This window comes from Podarcis vaucheri (assembly GCF_965113315.1).
Source record: "Podarcis vaucheri genome assembly, chromosome: 13".
In the NCBI taxonomy this organism is placed as follows: Eukaryota; Metazoa; Chordata; class Lepidosauria; order Squamata; family Lacertidae; genus Podarcis; species Podarcis vaucheri.
In genome coordinates this window covers 46,562,365-46,579,286 of record NC_138751.1, presented here as the reverse complement: position 1 = coordinate 46,579,286, position 16,922 = coordinate 46,562,365, and the positions used below count along the sequence as shown (strand labels likewise).

The 16,922-nt window shown below is 45.2% G+C and overlaps 1 protein-coding gene across 4 annotated transcripts in view; it reads left to right on the top strand.

The window, feature by feature from the left end:
- The window catches only part of KCNH6 (potassium voltage-gated channel subfamily H member 6), a 125,366-nt gene that overhangs the window by 51,923 nt on the left and 56,521 nt on the right, over positions 1-16,922 (top strand). For 2 of the 4 annotated variants that reach the window (XM_082194716.1, XM_082194717.1), the window contains exons 3-4: positions 2,811-2,966; positions 12,600-12,709. In XM_082194716.1, the coding sequence (XP_082050842.1) occupies positions 2,811-2,966; positions 12,600-12,709 (266 nt within the window). Of the gene's footprint in view, positions 1-2,810; positions 2,967-11,514; positions 11,716-12,599; positions 12,710-16,922 lie in introns of those variants that run through there. The other 2 variants (XM_082194718.1, XM_082194719.1) reach the window with 2 other exon arrangements.

Below are 16,922 nucleotides of genomic sequence, written 5' to 3'. Positions count from 1 at the left end.
CCTGAGCTCTTTAAAACTGCATGGGCAAAAGCAATCTCATCCGCTCTCCTCCCGCTGCAGCGGCGACAGATGAAGAAGGAGCGCTGCCAGGGAAAGCATAGAATCAGCGCTACGTAGGGCCGGGTGCTATGTTAAGCCTTGTCCCCTGTGCAATTGCTTGAGCTGTTGAGATAAGAAATATGTGCCTTACACAACCCGGGGACTAACTGTGTCACTGGAAGATGTATTGAGGGGGGAAAGACTGGGCAGAGAAGGGCAGAAGGAATATCCTGTCTAGTCTTGATTTCTTCATTTTCTTCCATTTTCTCCCCACTTGGTCCAGTAAACATAGCAGCTCTTTCTTGCCAGGTCAAAGGGCAGGTTGTCGTCTGCCAGTGCAGTTAGATCATTGACCCATGTAGCTCCTGCAGCCAATCTGAAGCCACATCTTGGTTTTCGAACAGTTCTAGGACTCAAACGGACTCCCGGAACAGCACAGGCTAAGATTGCCCACTGCACTCCTCCCCCTGCTGCCGCCCAAGCACTCACGTGTTGTGTGGAGGGGAGCATGATGTCACACGACGCTGGGCCCCCTCAATGTGAGAGGCATGTTGGTGTCTCTGGGTTGCAACTGTAGTGAGATCTTCAATGCATTGAATAAATGGACTTTAACTTTCCAAGGCAGCAATATCAGTCTTTTGTCCATAGTAAGGGCACAGAGAATCCATTTACATTGTCCAGTTATCCAATTCCATGTAGTAGGTATGTAATTCAAAATAATATTTGCCTCTGAAAATTTTGGCATTATTCGTGCAGTCATGCAATATAATACAATCTGCATTTTTTTTAAAAAAAAGAACAACACACACACATCTAAGCATCACATGTTGTTTGGCCCTGAGACAGCATTTTGTTCGATTGTGTGTAGTAGTGTAGCGTCTGTTACTACCATCACCACAGCCGTAGTGGCACAAATGAACAGGCAAGTCATTGTCACGTGGGAAAGACAACATGCCAAAGAAAGGGCTATTTCACATGTTACTTTTTTCATCAGAGAGAGACTATAATCAGTGAGCTAAATCCAGACTGTTTTGTGCTGTGTTGTGGTTCAAGCTGCTTAGAAGATACCATATTTTAGCATTGTTTTGGTTGTAAGCCAAAATACTGCTACTATGACTACTCTTGCTTCTACTTTTCTTGGTTACTAGAGAGCCGTAACAAGAAGCTGCTTTCTTTGGTTTTGAAATCTAAACCCTGCATTAGAAGTACCTCTCATTGCCTCCTTGTTATTTTTTTAAAAAAATAATCAGACATAACTTTCATTAACTCCAGTGAGTAATTGGCTGGCTATGTTCTCATGGCAAAGTTAATTGGTCCTGGGGTTCAAAGAACTGAGTGAAGCTACCACAACAGACCCCTTAATAGAGCAGGGGTGTAGCCATCCAGATGTTGTTGGTCTACAGCAGGCATAGGCAAACTCCAGCCCTCCAGATGTTTGGGACTACAGTTCCCATCATCCCTAGCTAACAGGACCAGTGGTCAGGGATGATGGGAATTGTAGTCCCAAACATCTGGAGGGCCGGAGTTTGCCTATGCCTGGTCTACAGCTTCTGTCATCCCTGGTCATCCATCCAGGATGGATAGGAGTTGGAGTCTAGTGGCATCCAGAGTGCCAGAGGTTCCCAATCCATGTGCTGCATATGGCTGACTTTTAAATGAGGTGGTGCTTTTCAGAATGTAAGGCTCTGCTGAATTCACCGCATGATAATACGTTTTGGGGTGGGGACTTTGCAAGAGAATGCTAGGGGAGAGTCATCCTTCTGTTGTCCTTCTCCTGTCTACACATGATCATACATGACCATAAAGGTAAAGGGACCCCTGACCATTAGGTCCAGTCGTGGCCGACTCTGGGGTTGCGGCGCTCATCTCTCTTTATTGGCCGGTGTACAGCTTCCGGGTCATGTGGCCAGCATGACTAAGCCGCTTCTGGCGAACCAGAGCTGCAGCGCACGAAAACGCCGTTTACCCTCCCGCTGGAGCGGTACCTATTTATCTACTTGCACTTTGACGTGTTTTCGAACTGCTAGGTTGGCAGGAGCAGGTACCGAGCAACGGGAGCTCACCCCTTCACAGGGATTCGAACCGCCGACCTTCCAATCGGCAAGTCCTAGGCTCTGTGGTTTAACCCACAGCGCCACCCGCGTCCTGTACATGATCATACACAAAGATTAATTTACCAAAAGGTCTTGGTTGCAATACCCGTCCTCTCAGACAGCAACACTGTCACAGCACCATCCATAGGGACATATAACTTGTAACTGTGATGCAAAACAGCACCAGTTCCTCCGTTTAGCTAATTTAGTGTGTTGGTTTCTTGTAACGTCAGTGCAGCTTGTTTTCTGTAGGCTGCAAGTTTGTGCTCTTTCCAAACTATTGGTACTGGGATATTTCACCAGAACACAGCAACGCTGTCTCATATACATCTTCTTGAACATTGAGGGCAGCCGGGGACAGTGTGGAATTGAATTACGCATTCAAATAAAATGTGCATGGATTATTATTATTATTGATATTATTGTTTCTAGTATGCTTTCCTTAAATTAAAGAAAAAAACATTGATCACATGAGATGTTGTGAGCCACTTTGGGCACAATTTTGTGGGAAAGTGGCATACAAATAAACAGATGGTGATGATACAATGACATCATTAAAAAACAGTTTTGAGCTGAGTGTAGTCTAACACTGGCGATGGCTGGGTGATGCATTCCTTGCTGGCTGAGCTGCTTCTCCATCTCATCTTCACTTGTTGTGTCATGTTTTTTTCATGGCAGCATCCTGTATCCGGTGTTTGGTGGATGTGGTCCCGGTCAAGAATGAAGAAGGAGTCGTCATCATGTTCATCTTGAACTTTGAAGACCTGGCAGCTCTCATTGCCAAAAGTGCCCGGCAGAGTCTACACCAGCGCTTGTCCCAAGGATGGCGAACAGGTGAGAAGCCCAAAGTGGCTCAGAATCCTTTACCTTGGGCAAAGGCACATGGTAGTTTGAGGTGGGGGGCGGAGTCTACGGAGGTGAGGGGGTGGCATTTCAGCAAGTGGGTGGTAAATGGAATCTCTGAATTTTCTCTGGAACTTGGCATGAACATGGCTGATAGTATGGCATGCAGATACCTCTTTGTATGTGGCCGCGTTGAGTGAGTTGCGACCACACTGGCAACTGTGGGAGAATGTTCTGTCAGAGGAAGATCTTCAAAACTCTACAGCCATAGGAAGTGAATTCTCTAAGATGGTGTATTGGGAAGGAAGAGTGTCCTTAGGTGGGGAGGCAACAAATCAAATCAAATCAAAACTTTATTGCGGTCCAAAGACCCACAAAGCAATTTCAAAACTAGATACAGTTAAAACAAACAACCAGAAAGACAGATGGAAGAAACCAAGGCAGTTATTTTGTTTTATCTAGGGCATAATGATCTTTGTTTCTTATAACCTCCGAAAGAAACTTTGCCACGGCCAGTGTAATATCATTTGACCTGTCTTCCAAAAGGTATTTAATATGCAGTGGCGTAGCGTGGGTTGTCAGCACCCGGGGCAAGGCAAGTAATTTGCCCCCCCCAACCCGTGGATTTGTGCCCCCTAACCCTAACCCCCAGATGTTGCGCCCGGTGCAGCCGGCCCCCCCTGCACCCCCCACGCTACGCCACTGTTAATATGGGAGGCTTCAGATTTCCCCAGCAAATTTGCCAGTAAGAGTTTGATCAGTTGATCCCTTGCTTGCTCATATTGCCCACAATGCAGTCGGATATGCTTCGTACAATCAACGTCCTGAGAACGTAAACAAAGCCTGTTCTGATAGGGGATGCCTCTCAGTCTGCCATTTAGCACTTCCGAGGGAAATACATTTAGTCTGGCTTTGGTAAATAGCCAATAGGTAGGCACAGACAAATTCCTAAGGTATGAGGATATCTGAAAGTCGTACCCATATTGGATTCCAGTTGCAACCGGGCTACAAATTACATAAGACCGGGATCGCGGGTCGCTATGTGAGATGTCCCAAAACCTTTGGAGGAGGCAACGAGAAAACCAATCCCTCATAGAAAGGAAGAAAGAGAGAACAAGAGGATAGAGTATCAAATCACGGACAAGGTTCTAAACATGAACATCAAAATTCTTTGAGCTGGCCATACAAATTTCCTCAAGCATGGATTGCCAAGGTGCCTGTAGTCAGGAGGGCTCTATTAGCAACTCCCTGCAGCCGTAACTAGACATGTCATCAAGCTCATACTTCTCAACCTACAAGTGTGAGCTCCAGAGAGCTCACAATATTGTCCCATCTACTCCGTGCGTGTAAGTCTAGGTTTTTCCACATATGCTAGGAATGACTGGGGAAATGGGGAGAAGTAGCAGGTGGCAGTCTACAGCGATCCAGTAAGAATCAGAATTACTTTCAACCAGGCCAAGACTGCTGTTGATTCCAGATGTTGTGTGCAACTTGGAGAATTGGGCAACTCAACAGCATTTGTAGAAGGGGGGTGGGTTTGGATCTTTGTGAAAGAACTGGGAATTATTTGACAGAATTCCCCACACCTTCTCAAAACAATTTCCAGGGTTCCTCATAGAGGAAGATGACAGCCAGTATAAAACCAGTTCAGGTTTCCAGTGCAGATGTACACTTAGATTCAGGGACAAAGTAATAAATTGCCTTAAAAGGTAAAGGTAAAGGGACCCCTGACCATTAGGTCCAGTCGTGACCGACTCTAGGGTTGTGCGCCCATCTCACTTAAGAGGCCGGGAGCCAGCGCTGTCCGGAGACACTTCCAGGTCATGTGGCCAGCGTGATGAAGCTGCTCTGGCGAGCCAGCACCAGCGCAGCACACGGAAACACCGTTTACCTTCCCGCTATAAAGTGGTACCTATTTATCTACTTGCACTTAGGGGTGCTTTCGAACTGCTAGGTGGGCAGGAGCTGGGACCGAAAGACGGGAGCTCACCCCGCCGCGGGGATTCGAACCACCGACCATACGATCGGCAAGTCCTAGGCACTGAGGTTTTACCCACAGCGCCACCTGCGTCCCAATAAATAAATTGCCTTAGCTCAGCATTAATTCAGCAGGCAGCAGCTTTGAATTCTACTAGGAGGCGTTATGTGTAAAATTACTCCAGCCCCTGGGGTTTTCAAAAGAACTCAGTAAATTAAGGAAATGATTGGAACATAGTGATCCCGTTTTGCTGTGCAGGCTGGGCTTGAAGTTCTTGTTCTAAGGTTAGGAAGTGTGTGATCTGATGCATTTGTGATAAGGCTGCAATATAAATTAGCAGTAGACTTAATGAGTGTTTGTGCTTGTGGAAGAAGCATTTCCCTCCTCTGTGCATTCCCAAACATGTTCAACAAATATGTAGCAGATGTTAAGATTAGGAAAAGTTAGTGCTTTTTTCCTGGAGGGTTGCAGGGGTACGCATACCCCTAAGCATTTTGTGAATCTTTGTACTTTTGTCCATTTGCTGTATTTATTTTCACTGATTTGAACTATAAAATGGTTATTTTCTTGAGTCAAAATGAGGGTACCCCTGAACATTTTTTTTTAGGGGGGGAAGCACTGGGAAAAGTTAACTTGATTCAGTCAAAAGCTAGAAATTGTATTATAAGCCTTTTATGAAAAAGAACTTAAATTACTAAGGTTGTAATCCCAGGCATTCTTCCCTGAGAGTAAGCCCCACTGAACTCAATGGGACTTACTTTGGAGTAGACATGTATATCTTGTGTTTAGCACAGTTACAGAGATCTTTGCAGGCTCCCTTCCTCTTTGCCTGTCAAGTTGTAGAAACATTTTGGGCATCTGTATCTATACATATACGCTAAACAAACTGAAGGATTTTAGGGGTTTGGAGTTCTTAAATCTGGGTTTCTCACAAACTATTTATTTTTTAAATATTTGTGCTTTCTTAAAAGGGAAACTACAAACTATTACATCACAAATCAAGATAATAATATAACACCCCACACTCTAAAATATACCCCAAAAAAAGTTATTATAAGGAGGAGCTGAGCATATAGCATAGGCATTGATATAACCTGAAAACAACTTGTCTGTTTTGGGTTAGATTCTCGAAGGAAGCTGGTAAACAATTTAAAAGAATCACATTTAAAACATGATATGGAATCCTTTTGGTTTTAATTTTGCAGTCTGTTGCAAAAGGTTACGGGTAAACACATAACTGCAGCAAGCACCCCAACTTTGCTTAATGTATACATCTATCAGACTACAGTCATACCTCGGGTTGAAGTAGCTTCGGGATAAGCATTTTCGGGTTGCACGCTGCGGCAACCCGGAAGTAACGGAGCGTGTTACTTCCGGGTTTCGCCGCTCGCGCATGTGCAGACGGTCAAAATGACATCATGTGCAGAAGTGGCGAATCACGACCCGCGGACACGGGTTGCGTTCGCTTCTGGATGCAAACGGGGCTCTGGAACAGATTCCATTCGCCTCCAGAGGTACCACTGTAAAGAGAAATAGATTAATGAATTGATTCCACAGTCCTCTAATGGCCAGAGCTCAGTGGTGGAGCAACAGCTGTGGATGCAGATGTTTCAAGGTTCAACCCCCAACATCTCCAGGGAAGGCTGGTGATGTTTCCTGTCTGAAGTCTGGAATGATGCTGCCATTCAGTGTAGACAACACTGAACTAGATGAGTCACTGGTCTGACTCGACATAAGGCAGGTTCCAATGTTCCTGTTTTAGAACATGCATTTGTACAGAACTGCTGCTCATATACTTGCAGCCCAGAAGCCTCGCTGCATCCATGGCCAAAAATTTTGAGGCCAGTGGGAATTAACTGCTGCACTAGGTCAGCCTTATAAAGCAGAAGGGCATAATGTCAGTGTTGCAAGAAAATTGCGTTGGTGCAATGAATGCAAGCGATGCTTTGCAACTAGGATCCACAATGCTGAAGCATTCCAAAAGAAGCAAGATCACAGAATGATAGAATTGTAGAGCTGGAAGGAACCTTGAGAGTCATCTAGTCCAGCCCTTGTCTTATGCTGGGTACTAAAGGTAAAGGTAAAGGGACCCCTGACATTAGGTCCAGTCGTGGCCGACTCTAGGGTTGGAGCGCTCATCTCGCTTTACTGGCCGAGGGAGCCGGCATACAGCTTCCGGGTCATGTGGCCAGCATGACTAAGCCGCTTCTGGCGAACCAGAGCAGTGCACGGAAATGTCATTACCTTCCCGCTGGAGTGGTACCTATTTATCTACTTGCACTTTGACGTGCTTTCGAACTGCTAGGTTGGCAGGAGCAGGGACCGAGCAGCGGGAGCTCACCCCGCCATGGGGATTCGAACTGCCAACCTTCTGATCGGCAAGCCCTAGGCTCTGTCGTTTAGACCACAGCGCCACCCGCGTCCCTATGCTGGCTACTAGGCAGCATCAATAAACCTGTTCCATGTAGTGCAGAGCAATGGTGCATTGCTCAATTTCATTGTTCTGTATGGGACAATGACAATAAAGATAGCGTATTGTATCATATGAACAGTGTCACTCCCATGGGGGTAATGGGAGGAGAGAACTTTCTCCTCAAGGGTATGTGATTCACAGACCCTGCCCCCTACTTCTAGATTACACTTAACAACAGATCACAAGGTGGTAAAGCAGGTATACATTACCTATAATGTTTCTATGATCCACCCAAATAGGTGCAACTCAGCATCCATCATAGTTTCAGTGAAGAGAGCTATTCGAATATATTGTTTAACTTACACTATAAGAATAAATCAAAGCTAAGCATAAAAGGAATGGGGATGTTACTGTGTTAAGATGAGAGCTCTATGCCCCTCCACCAAATATTCGGCCAGCTACTTACATGTATAATTTGGCAACCAAAATATTAATTTATATTTGGTGTGTGATGCCTTGAGAACCTCCCCTACAGCTTAAAATCATATCTTAGAGCACCTTTGTCACTCCTAGCAGATGAGGGTGAAGTCCCCGACTTAGTGCCTAAAAACCCTCGGCCACAGGTAAGAGAACCTGTGGTCTTCCCAATGTTTTGGACTCCCATTAGATTCCCCAGCTGGCCTGGCTAGTGTTCAAGGATGATGGGAACCGGGTGTCAACAGCATCTGCTGCTACCAGTTCCCCATCCATGGTCTGCACCATGGTGTTGGCAGGGATGCGGAAGGAAAAGCACATTGGCCACATGTGGTTGGGACTGCAAGGTTGCCAGGTGTGTTTACGCTGAGCTATCCAGAATTACAATACAAGTGAAGACTGCACGCCACAGGCTATTACCGTACTTTTATCAACAACAACAATCTTTATTACGGTCCAGAGACCCAACAAATTGTTACAAAGCAATACACAATTCATACAGCCTACCTCCAGGTTAAACAAGCATTTTGTTCAGAATATAGGGATCGTTGGTTCTTGCAACCACCGATAAAATCTTTGCCACTGCTAATGTTCTAGCATTCCAAAAGGAACCTGACATAGTGAGCCTCTGATTTTCCGGTCTTCCAAAAGGAACCTGACATAGTGAGCGTCTGATTTTCCCAGGAAAGGTACCAGCAAGGGTAGTATCAGTTCAGCCCTGGCTTGCTCATATTTTGCACAGTGCAACAAACTATGTTTTATGGAATCGATGTCTTGAGCACACGAGCAAAGTCTGTCCTGGTAGGGAACTCCTCTCAACCTGCCATCCAACACTGCAGAAGGAAAGACGTTTAGTCTGGCTTTGGTGAAAAGCCTTTGATAGTTTGGTACTGTCAGGTTTTTAATGTAAGATGTTAACTTAAAGACATGCCCATATTGTACCCCTACTGCCAGCGGACTACAGACTGCGTGTGATTGAGATCGCAAGTCACTGTGTGCATTATCCCATAATCTTTGCTTTAACATCTTTTGGGCACCTTCATATAGGCTATTACTTTTATCAATTTTTGATGGGGTGCAAAAGGACCTTTCACATAAGGAACTGGGTTATATTTCTTGATAATAGCCACCAGGTTTGAAATAGCCCAGTAATGCAAAACTCCAGGCATAGGAGCCAACTCTTAGGGACCGATGTCCCTTCGCTGCCGCCCCCAATAAAATATTTGAGGGAGTTGATGGGCATTACCATTCAAATAGTGTATGTGTGTCTGCTACATTATGTGATCAGTTATTGGGGGGGCAGGGCTTACCAGCCTCCCCGCCCCCCACAATATTTTATTCAAGTTGGCACCCCTGGCTCCAGGAAATGATTCTGAAGAAATTTGGTAGCAGTGAGTTTGGCATCTCAGTTGGGAAGAAAAATTAAACCGCAGACCTATCTCTCTAAAGGCCTAGTCAATCCACAAAGCAGACTCAGTGTACTACCTGAAATAGCTTTGTGTTTTGTATGTCAATAGCAGAAACCCGTGCATAAAATGGCCCTCTTCATATAGATCATTTAGGAAGAGTCTTCTTGGGATAATATATGTGACTTTTTGTTGTTGTCTTGGATACCTTAAGTGTTTTGATCCTTGCTTGTGCTAACACAACTTTCTGTAATGACCTCTTCTTCTTCTTTGTTGTTGTTTATTTGTCTTGTTTGTACTTAACTATTTTTTAAAAAGAAACCCAAGGTATAATACAGCAATTGTTTCAGTTAAAAAGTATAACTTTACCTACTCTAGTATTTTGTGGGTGAATGCAGCGGAAGGGTGAGGATCCTGTTACGCCAATAAGTACAAAATCACCAGATTTGGTCAACCCAGTGGCCACTCTGGTTGGGAATCCTGTCTACTGACAGCAGCAAGACAGATATCCCAAGACCCTACAAACAGAAGGAAGGCATAATCAAATAATAATAATAATAATAATAATAATAATAATAATAATAATAATAATTTATTTATACCCCGCCCATCTGGCTGAGTTTCCCCAGCCACTCTGAGCGGCTCCCAATCGAGTGTTAAAAACGATACAGCGTTAAATATTAAAAACTTCCCTAAACAGGGATGTCTTTTAAAGATAAGATAGCTACTTATTTCCTTCACATCTGGTGGGAGGGCGCTCCACTGGGCGGGTGCCACCACCGAGCAGGCCCTCTGCCTGGTTCCCAGTAACTTGGCTTCCCGCAGTGATGGAACCGCCAGAAGGCTCTTGGAGCTGGACCTCAGTGTCTGGGCTGAACGATGGGGGTGGAGACACTCCTTCAGGTATACAGGACCGAGGCCGTTTATATGTTCACATCCTTGGTCTCTACGCCCTCCTCACCTTGCAGTCAGAAGCAGGGTTTTTTTATGATGTTCTGATGTTTTATTAAAATTGCTGTTAGGGAGAATGAGGCCTAGTGCAACCGAACCGGTCGTGCTCCCCTAAATCTGCCTCTGCTTGGAGGCAGCAGTGGTTGTTCCTATCTGCCACTGCGACTGTGAACAGAATGAGGAGGAGCCATCTTGTCCTTTGCCCCTAGGCACAAAAATGTCATAGGCTGGCCCTGGGTTAACCCTTTCTCCTCATGTCCCCCCCCCAAAAAAAATTCCTCCTCTCCCCCATTAATCTTTCACCAGAAAATGCTACTGTATTTGCTGCCCTTAGCATCTGGGGAGAATTTTCTGTAGGAAAACAGCACAGGGTGGGGCAGGACTAACCTCGCTTTCCCCCACACTGTGGTCCCAATTCATTTTATATCTGGAACTTACAATCTGTAAACCACTGAGGAAAAGCAGGGAAGACCAGCTATTCTTTAAAAAGCAACTCAAGCCATGAGATTCCATAGCACAGATGGGAAATCTTCAACCTATGAGGTGCATGTGTGGATAGGTAAATATGTCAGTCCCACGTTCGCTCAGCTTTTAATTTTTCAGTCTTAAATTCAATTCTCCACATTTCCAAATCAGTTTGCATTTTGTTTTGTTTTCCTTTTTTTAAAAAAAGTTATTGTGAAAATTCACCAGCATTGTTGTGCAGAACACATTTTTTACACACCACATTGCTAAGCAACTTTCCCTACTATAAAGCATTTGGGTGCATTATTTTCACCAAAATATATGCCCTTCTATGCACACTTTACACTAGTACGTGTATTACTTGGCTGAAGAACTGCACTGCCAGTTTGGAAGAATGGCAGTGTTTCATTTCTCACGTGGTTTCAGAAAAATATGAATTAGGTAAGTTCAGCGAGAACTGAGTTGATCTCCCATCCTGAGCTGCATGTGACCTCCTGCTGCTCTAGGTGTGGGCCGCTAAGCCCTGAAGAGCCCTGCCCACGTCCCCCCACAGCCAAGATTTCAGCCATCAGCCAAATGGTGGGGAAACAATTATTGCTCTCATGCCATTAAGCAGCACAGGAAAGGCAATTTGGACTTTGTGTGGAGTGCCACGGGAGACTTTGAGCTCCCCCACCATCACTTCCATTGCAGCCAAGATCACTGTCCTCAAAGCTACCTCTATTTAGTAGTAGTCATAGTCCTGGGCAGACCAGGACCTCCATATACGCTGCCCAGACTTGCACCCTACAGAGGTCACTTTGGTGCCTCTAACTCAGCAAAAAGAATGCAGGAGGCATCAGCTACAAGTTACGCATCTCTGCAGCCACAGCAGGCGCTGCGATTCCCCAGCGTTTTGACTTTCCCCCCTGAGACACACTCGGTTGTCTCTCAAGGCAAGAGTTAGGAAATCATGCCGTGTTTTCATAAATACATAACCAGGTAACCGCATGGTAAAAGGCAAATTCCCAATGGATAACTTGTTTGCTTGTATTCACCCAATATCCAGAAGAGGTAATTGTGTTGTTATACGTATATTAAGTTGTTAAGGTATTGTTGCTGGATTTGCAGGACTGTTACTGTCCACCCATTTCCCTCCTCCTCCTCCTCCTTCTGTCAATCCTGTTAATTTGTTTGGACTAGCCGCTGCCCTGTAAAGGAACTGGCACAGTTGATGTCTAGATAGCAGCTGCCTGGTAAGCCAGGATGCTCATCACCCAGAAAAATGCAGTGATCACCGGAGAAAGCCATTGTCTGAAAGCTGTAATGGAAGGGTGGGAATTTCCTCCCACAACAGTTTTGTCAAGAAATGGTACCATAACTTGGATCTAAAGATCCCCTTCCATACATATGAAGCCATTATTCTCCTTGTACAAGCAAGGCACCAGATAAAATTAAGCCGCAGCTAGAGATTCTGTCCTGCATATTCTATCATTAGGTGTGTAGCATGGGAAAGGGGTTGTCTTCTGTCTTCCAGAGCTACACAGGAAGTATTTTTAGGGGCCAATTCTGGACGCCTCTTTAGCTTGGCACGTCTATGAATTCAGTTGCCTTGAGAATCCAGTATACGAAGTCTATGTGGAGATTTGGAAGGAAAAGTCTCTAAGTGGACAACATTGCTTCCTCTCTAGAATTGGCCTTGTTTCCCAGAGACGTGGCTTCTTCCGATACTTTTCTAAGCTTTTTGCCAGAAGGGGCAAAACTAGCTGGTAGAACACAATGCAACTGTGCCAGCTGCGCATGTCTGTAGGTGTGCTTTTCAGTCTTTGAACCTGACCGTCCTTCCCCAGCCCCTCGTGCCTTGCCTGTTGCATGTTGCAGATAGGTTACATTTGGGGGTTTTTTGTGTCTTTTTGTTTTGTGTGTGTGTGTGTTTTTCTTTTTCTTTTCTTAACAAGGTCAAAATACGAGCTTGAAGTTTAGTCTCCCGCCCCTACAACGTCTCACACTGCGGCGGAAATCTCTGAGTGCCACTGAGTTTGATGGAGTAGCCATTGACTATGGAAAGGTAATCATTCACCGTAGACTTTGTATGATAATGATAAGCCCATCTATTTGGTTAGCCCCCACCCAACCCCAACCCCTGTTCCTCGGCTCTCCTGCTACACCTTCCGTCTGCAAATTAGGGAAAAGAGCCAAGGTCTCCTTGCGGCTAGGCCAGGACAATGCGACAGGAGCAGTCAAAATCCCGGGAGGATAGGCTTGAAAACATTTGATCCTGTCCGGCACATCCCACAAGGGCATGACACCACCTGTACCATACCAGGCTGCATCCAGACGTGTGGCTTCTAGTGCTACCCATTCATTGTTCTCTTCTGGCAAACCTCAAGCAAAATTGCAGTTGACTGTCCTCCCTATAAGACTATTGTGCTTTTTCATTGTTGACACATGTTCCATCCACACCACTGGGCATGGAATAGGTGCTGTGGGCAAGCCCATTTGAAACTCAGCAAGCGTCCACCAGAATTTAAATCTGCAAATAAAAATTAGTAATTGAGCGCTGATTTTTAAATGTTTTGGAAAAATAAAAGATGGAGCTATCGAATGGCAACCGTCATGAAGATTATAGTGAATGTGTGAAGAGCAGATTCCCTTTCCTGATAAGGTCCCGGCCCATGTCAAAAGGACAGAAGAGTAGCACTAAAGTGATTTTTAAACATCATAGAGCCAGATTTCCCCAGTAGGTTTCTTGCAGAGATTGCGCTGCTCTTTCATTCTTCTGGGGGAAAAGCTGGCGTTTTGGGCATCTGAGAAAAGCTGGAAGAAGCACGGGGAAGACAATGATTGGCTGGTGGCAATTCCGCACTAAGTATTTATTGTAGAAACACTCTAAGGACTCATCCACACTACTGCTTGTCTCATGCCTAGAAATTACGGATCTGAGCAGTTTCCCCCTTGCTCTGCTCCTTTCCCAGGGAAAACCCGCTCTTTGGAGATAAATCAATACGAAAGGCAGTCCGTAGAGAACTTGAACTGCCGTTTGCTCTGACCAAGCTCTGAGGAGCGGTTTTCCCTGGGAGAAAGCAGCGGAACCAGGGGGATGCATGGATGAGCCCTCAGTCTCTGGCTTGTGGAAGCTGAGGCATGTTGTGATCCCTGAAGCTCCCAGTCTTTTGGGCATGCCCTTGCTTTTCCTGCGCAAAGGGAATCTGTAGGAGCTTCTCCCCTAAGGCTCCTTGCCTTGTGGCAGCGCAGTTTTCATTGTGGCTGCAGCTGAGGATGGAAGACACATCCTCCAACATTTCTTCGATGAAAATAGGAATGTCCTATTATTATTATTTTATTATTATTTATTATTATTATTATTATTATTATTATTATTATTATTATTATTATTTTCTTTATACCCTGCCCATCAGACTGGGATGCCCTAGCTGGGTGCGGTGGCTTCCAACAGATATAAAAACATTTTTTTAAAAAAATTATACATAAAAAAATCCCCATACAAAGCTGCTTTCAGATGTCTTCTAAAGGAGATATCATATTTTTCGCTCTATAAGACGCACCAAACCACAAGACGCACCTAGTTTTTGGAGGAAGAAAACAAGAAAAAAAATATTCTGAATCTCAGAAGCCAGAACAGCAAGAGGGATCGCTGCGCAGTGAAATCAGCGATCCCTCTTGCTGTTCTGGCTTCTGGGATAGCTGCGCAGCCTGCATTCGCTCCATAAGATGCACACACATTTCCCCTTACTTTTTAGGAGGGAAAAAGCGAGTCTTATAGAGCAAAAAATACGGTAGTTACCTATCTCCTCAAGGGTCACATAACTCCATACCCCCCAACATTTCTCCAATGAAAACAGGGACGTCCTAAGTAAAAGCAGGACATTCCGGGATCAAGTTAGAAAGCAGGAAAGCTTCTGTAAATCTGGGACTGTCCCTGGCAAATAGGGACACTTGGAGGCTGTAGGGAAGAGTTAGACCTCCCGTTCTCAAGAGCGACAATCTAGATGAAAATCAGCCCATTCCCTTGCCCACTGGTACCTAGTATTTAATCCTTTCCAACAACCAGATGTGTTTGGAATCCATAATGCTAAAGATGTCTGGTTAGAGCCTAAGCAAGCGCAGGCATTGAGGTTGATACACTTTTAATTTAAGCCATTCTAAATCAGGCCATTAGAGGGCAGCGCATGACACACAAGGCTACTGCCAAGAATGTCGCCAGAGCCGTGCTAGATGGGAAATCGGGGGGGGGGGGGGGAGAGAGATGCAAAATGGGGAAGGATGGACTCTTGCACCTTAAACTTCTCTGCAGAGGAAGGAATTGTCAAGCTGCACCTGCCAAAATACCCTAGTCTGCGCAACTATTAAAGAACTAGGAGCCCAGTCCCCTTTTCATAGAATCATAGAAATGTAGAGCTGGAAGGGATGCCGTGGGGTCATCTAGCCCAACCCCCTGCAAGGCAGGAATTAATTTTGTATCTGGCCACCCTAGATCTGTGATCGGGTTCTCCTGCATTTTTAATATATATATAAAATAGTGGGTGGGAATTTGGAACATGGAACTGTGGGAAGAGGCTTTCTCGTCCCCTCTGTGCCATTTTCACAGTACACACACACACACACCTGCTGCTGCTGCTGCTGCTGCTGCTGCTGCTGCTGCTGCTTGCTCCATGGGGTAAAATAACAGATTTGGCATGTGTGCGTGATTTTAATTGAGAAAATGGTCTGTGAGGGGAGAGGATTTAGAGGGCGGAGGGAAGAGAACCTCCCTTAGCACTGTGATCTTGATCTAATTCAGACTCCCTGCTGGCTGCTGTTATCTCTGTTTAGGAAAAAGAAAAAACAAGGGCAATCTGAATCATAGATTTCCTGAGGATATAACACAAAGCGCAGCAGCCACAGAATCTTAAAAGACAAAGAGAATTGTGTAAACGGAGTGGGGGACCAATTGTGCTGGTTGATTAGAAAGGAATTGTGGTGATAAAATTGCATCCCTTTTACCCAGGTAACTTATTATAATCACATTTTAGGCATGCACAAAAAGAACTACAGTGGTGCCCCGCAAGACGAATGCCTCGCAAGACGGAAAACCCGCTAGACGAAAGTGTTTTCCGTTTTTCAATGCGCTTCGCAGGACGAATTTCCCTATGGGCTTGCTTCGCAAGACGAAAATGTCTTGTGAGTCTTGAGATTTTTTTCTCTCCCCCCCCCTTTTTCTAAGCCGCTAAGCCTTTAATAGCCTTTTAGCAGCTAAGCCGCTAAGCCTTTAATAGCTGCTAAACCGCTAATAGCGCTAATCCGCTAATAGGGTTGCTTCGCAAGACGAAAAAACCGCTAGACGAAGAGACTCGCGGAACGGATTAATTTCGTCTTGCGAGGCACCACTGTAGAATCCAAACACTGGCGAACCTATGGCAAACGTCTGCATGGCAGCGACGAGGCTCATGTGGCGTCTTGTTACTCTTCTCTGCACTCTGCGTAAAAATATTAATTAATTAAAAATTAATGGTGCATTTGAAGTGAGAACAATTGTGCCTAGAATAGTTGCTAGAGAAAGAAGCAAGCCTCTTTTTAGCTCGTCATCAGTTGCTTGTTGAGAGAGTCCTGTTGTTCTGATCCTCCCGGCTGAAAACGTCCCAGGTAACACCAGACAGGAGGTTTCAGCTGCACTGCCAAAGGTTTTAGGTTTTGTTTTTTAACGAGGATAAAGAAATGCAGAGGATCGCTGCATTTTCTAGAGAGTAACTGGGCAGCTCTGGCGTTGCTTGAGACGTTAGCTTCGGCTATTTGGAATACTGTGCTCTCAAGGTATCTAGGATGTAGATTTCCCATAGGTATGTAGAAGTCCCTATCTCTGCATCTCAAGGGTTCTAAACATGGGTGGAAGGCTACTCCCCGCCATTAAATGCTCAAGGCATGTTGAAAACAAAAGCACATGGTATTAGGAACAACACACCAAGGGTGAGGCTGGCAGATTGCATGACATTATACTGAGCTGCAAAGATCCCATGTCAGGGGTGGGGAGCCTGTGACCTTGCAAATGCTGCTGGACTGCAGCTCCCATCATTCCTGACCATTGGCCATGCTGGCTAAGGCTTATGGGAGTTGGAGTCCAACAGCACCTAGAGGGCCACATATTCTCTACCCCTGCCCAGTGCTAATAGTACATGTCTTCTTCTTCTTCTTCTTCTTCTTCTTCTTCTTCTTCTTCTTCTTCTTCCTTCTTCCTTCTTCCTTCTTCCTTCTTCCTTCTTCCTTCTTCTTTCCTTTTGGCTTGC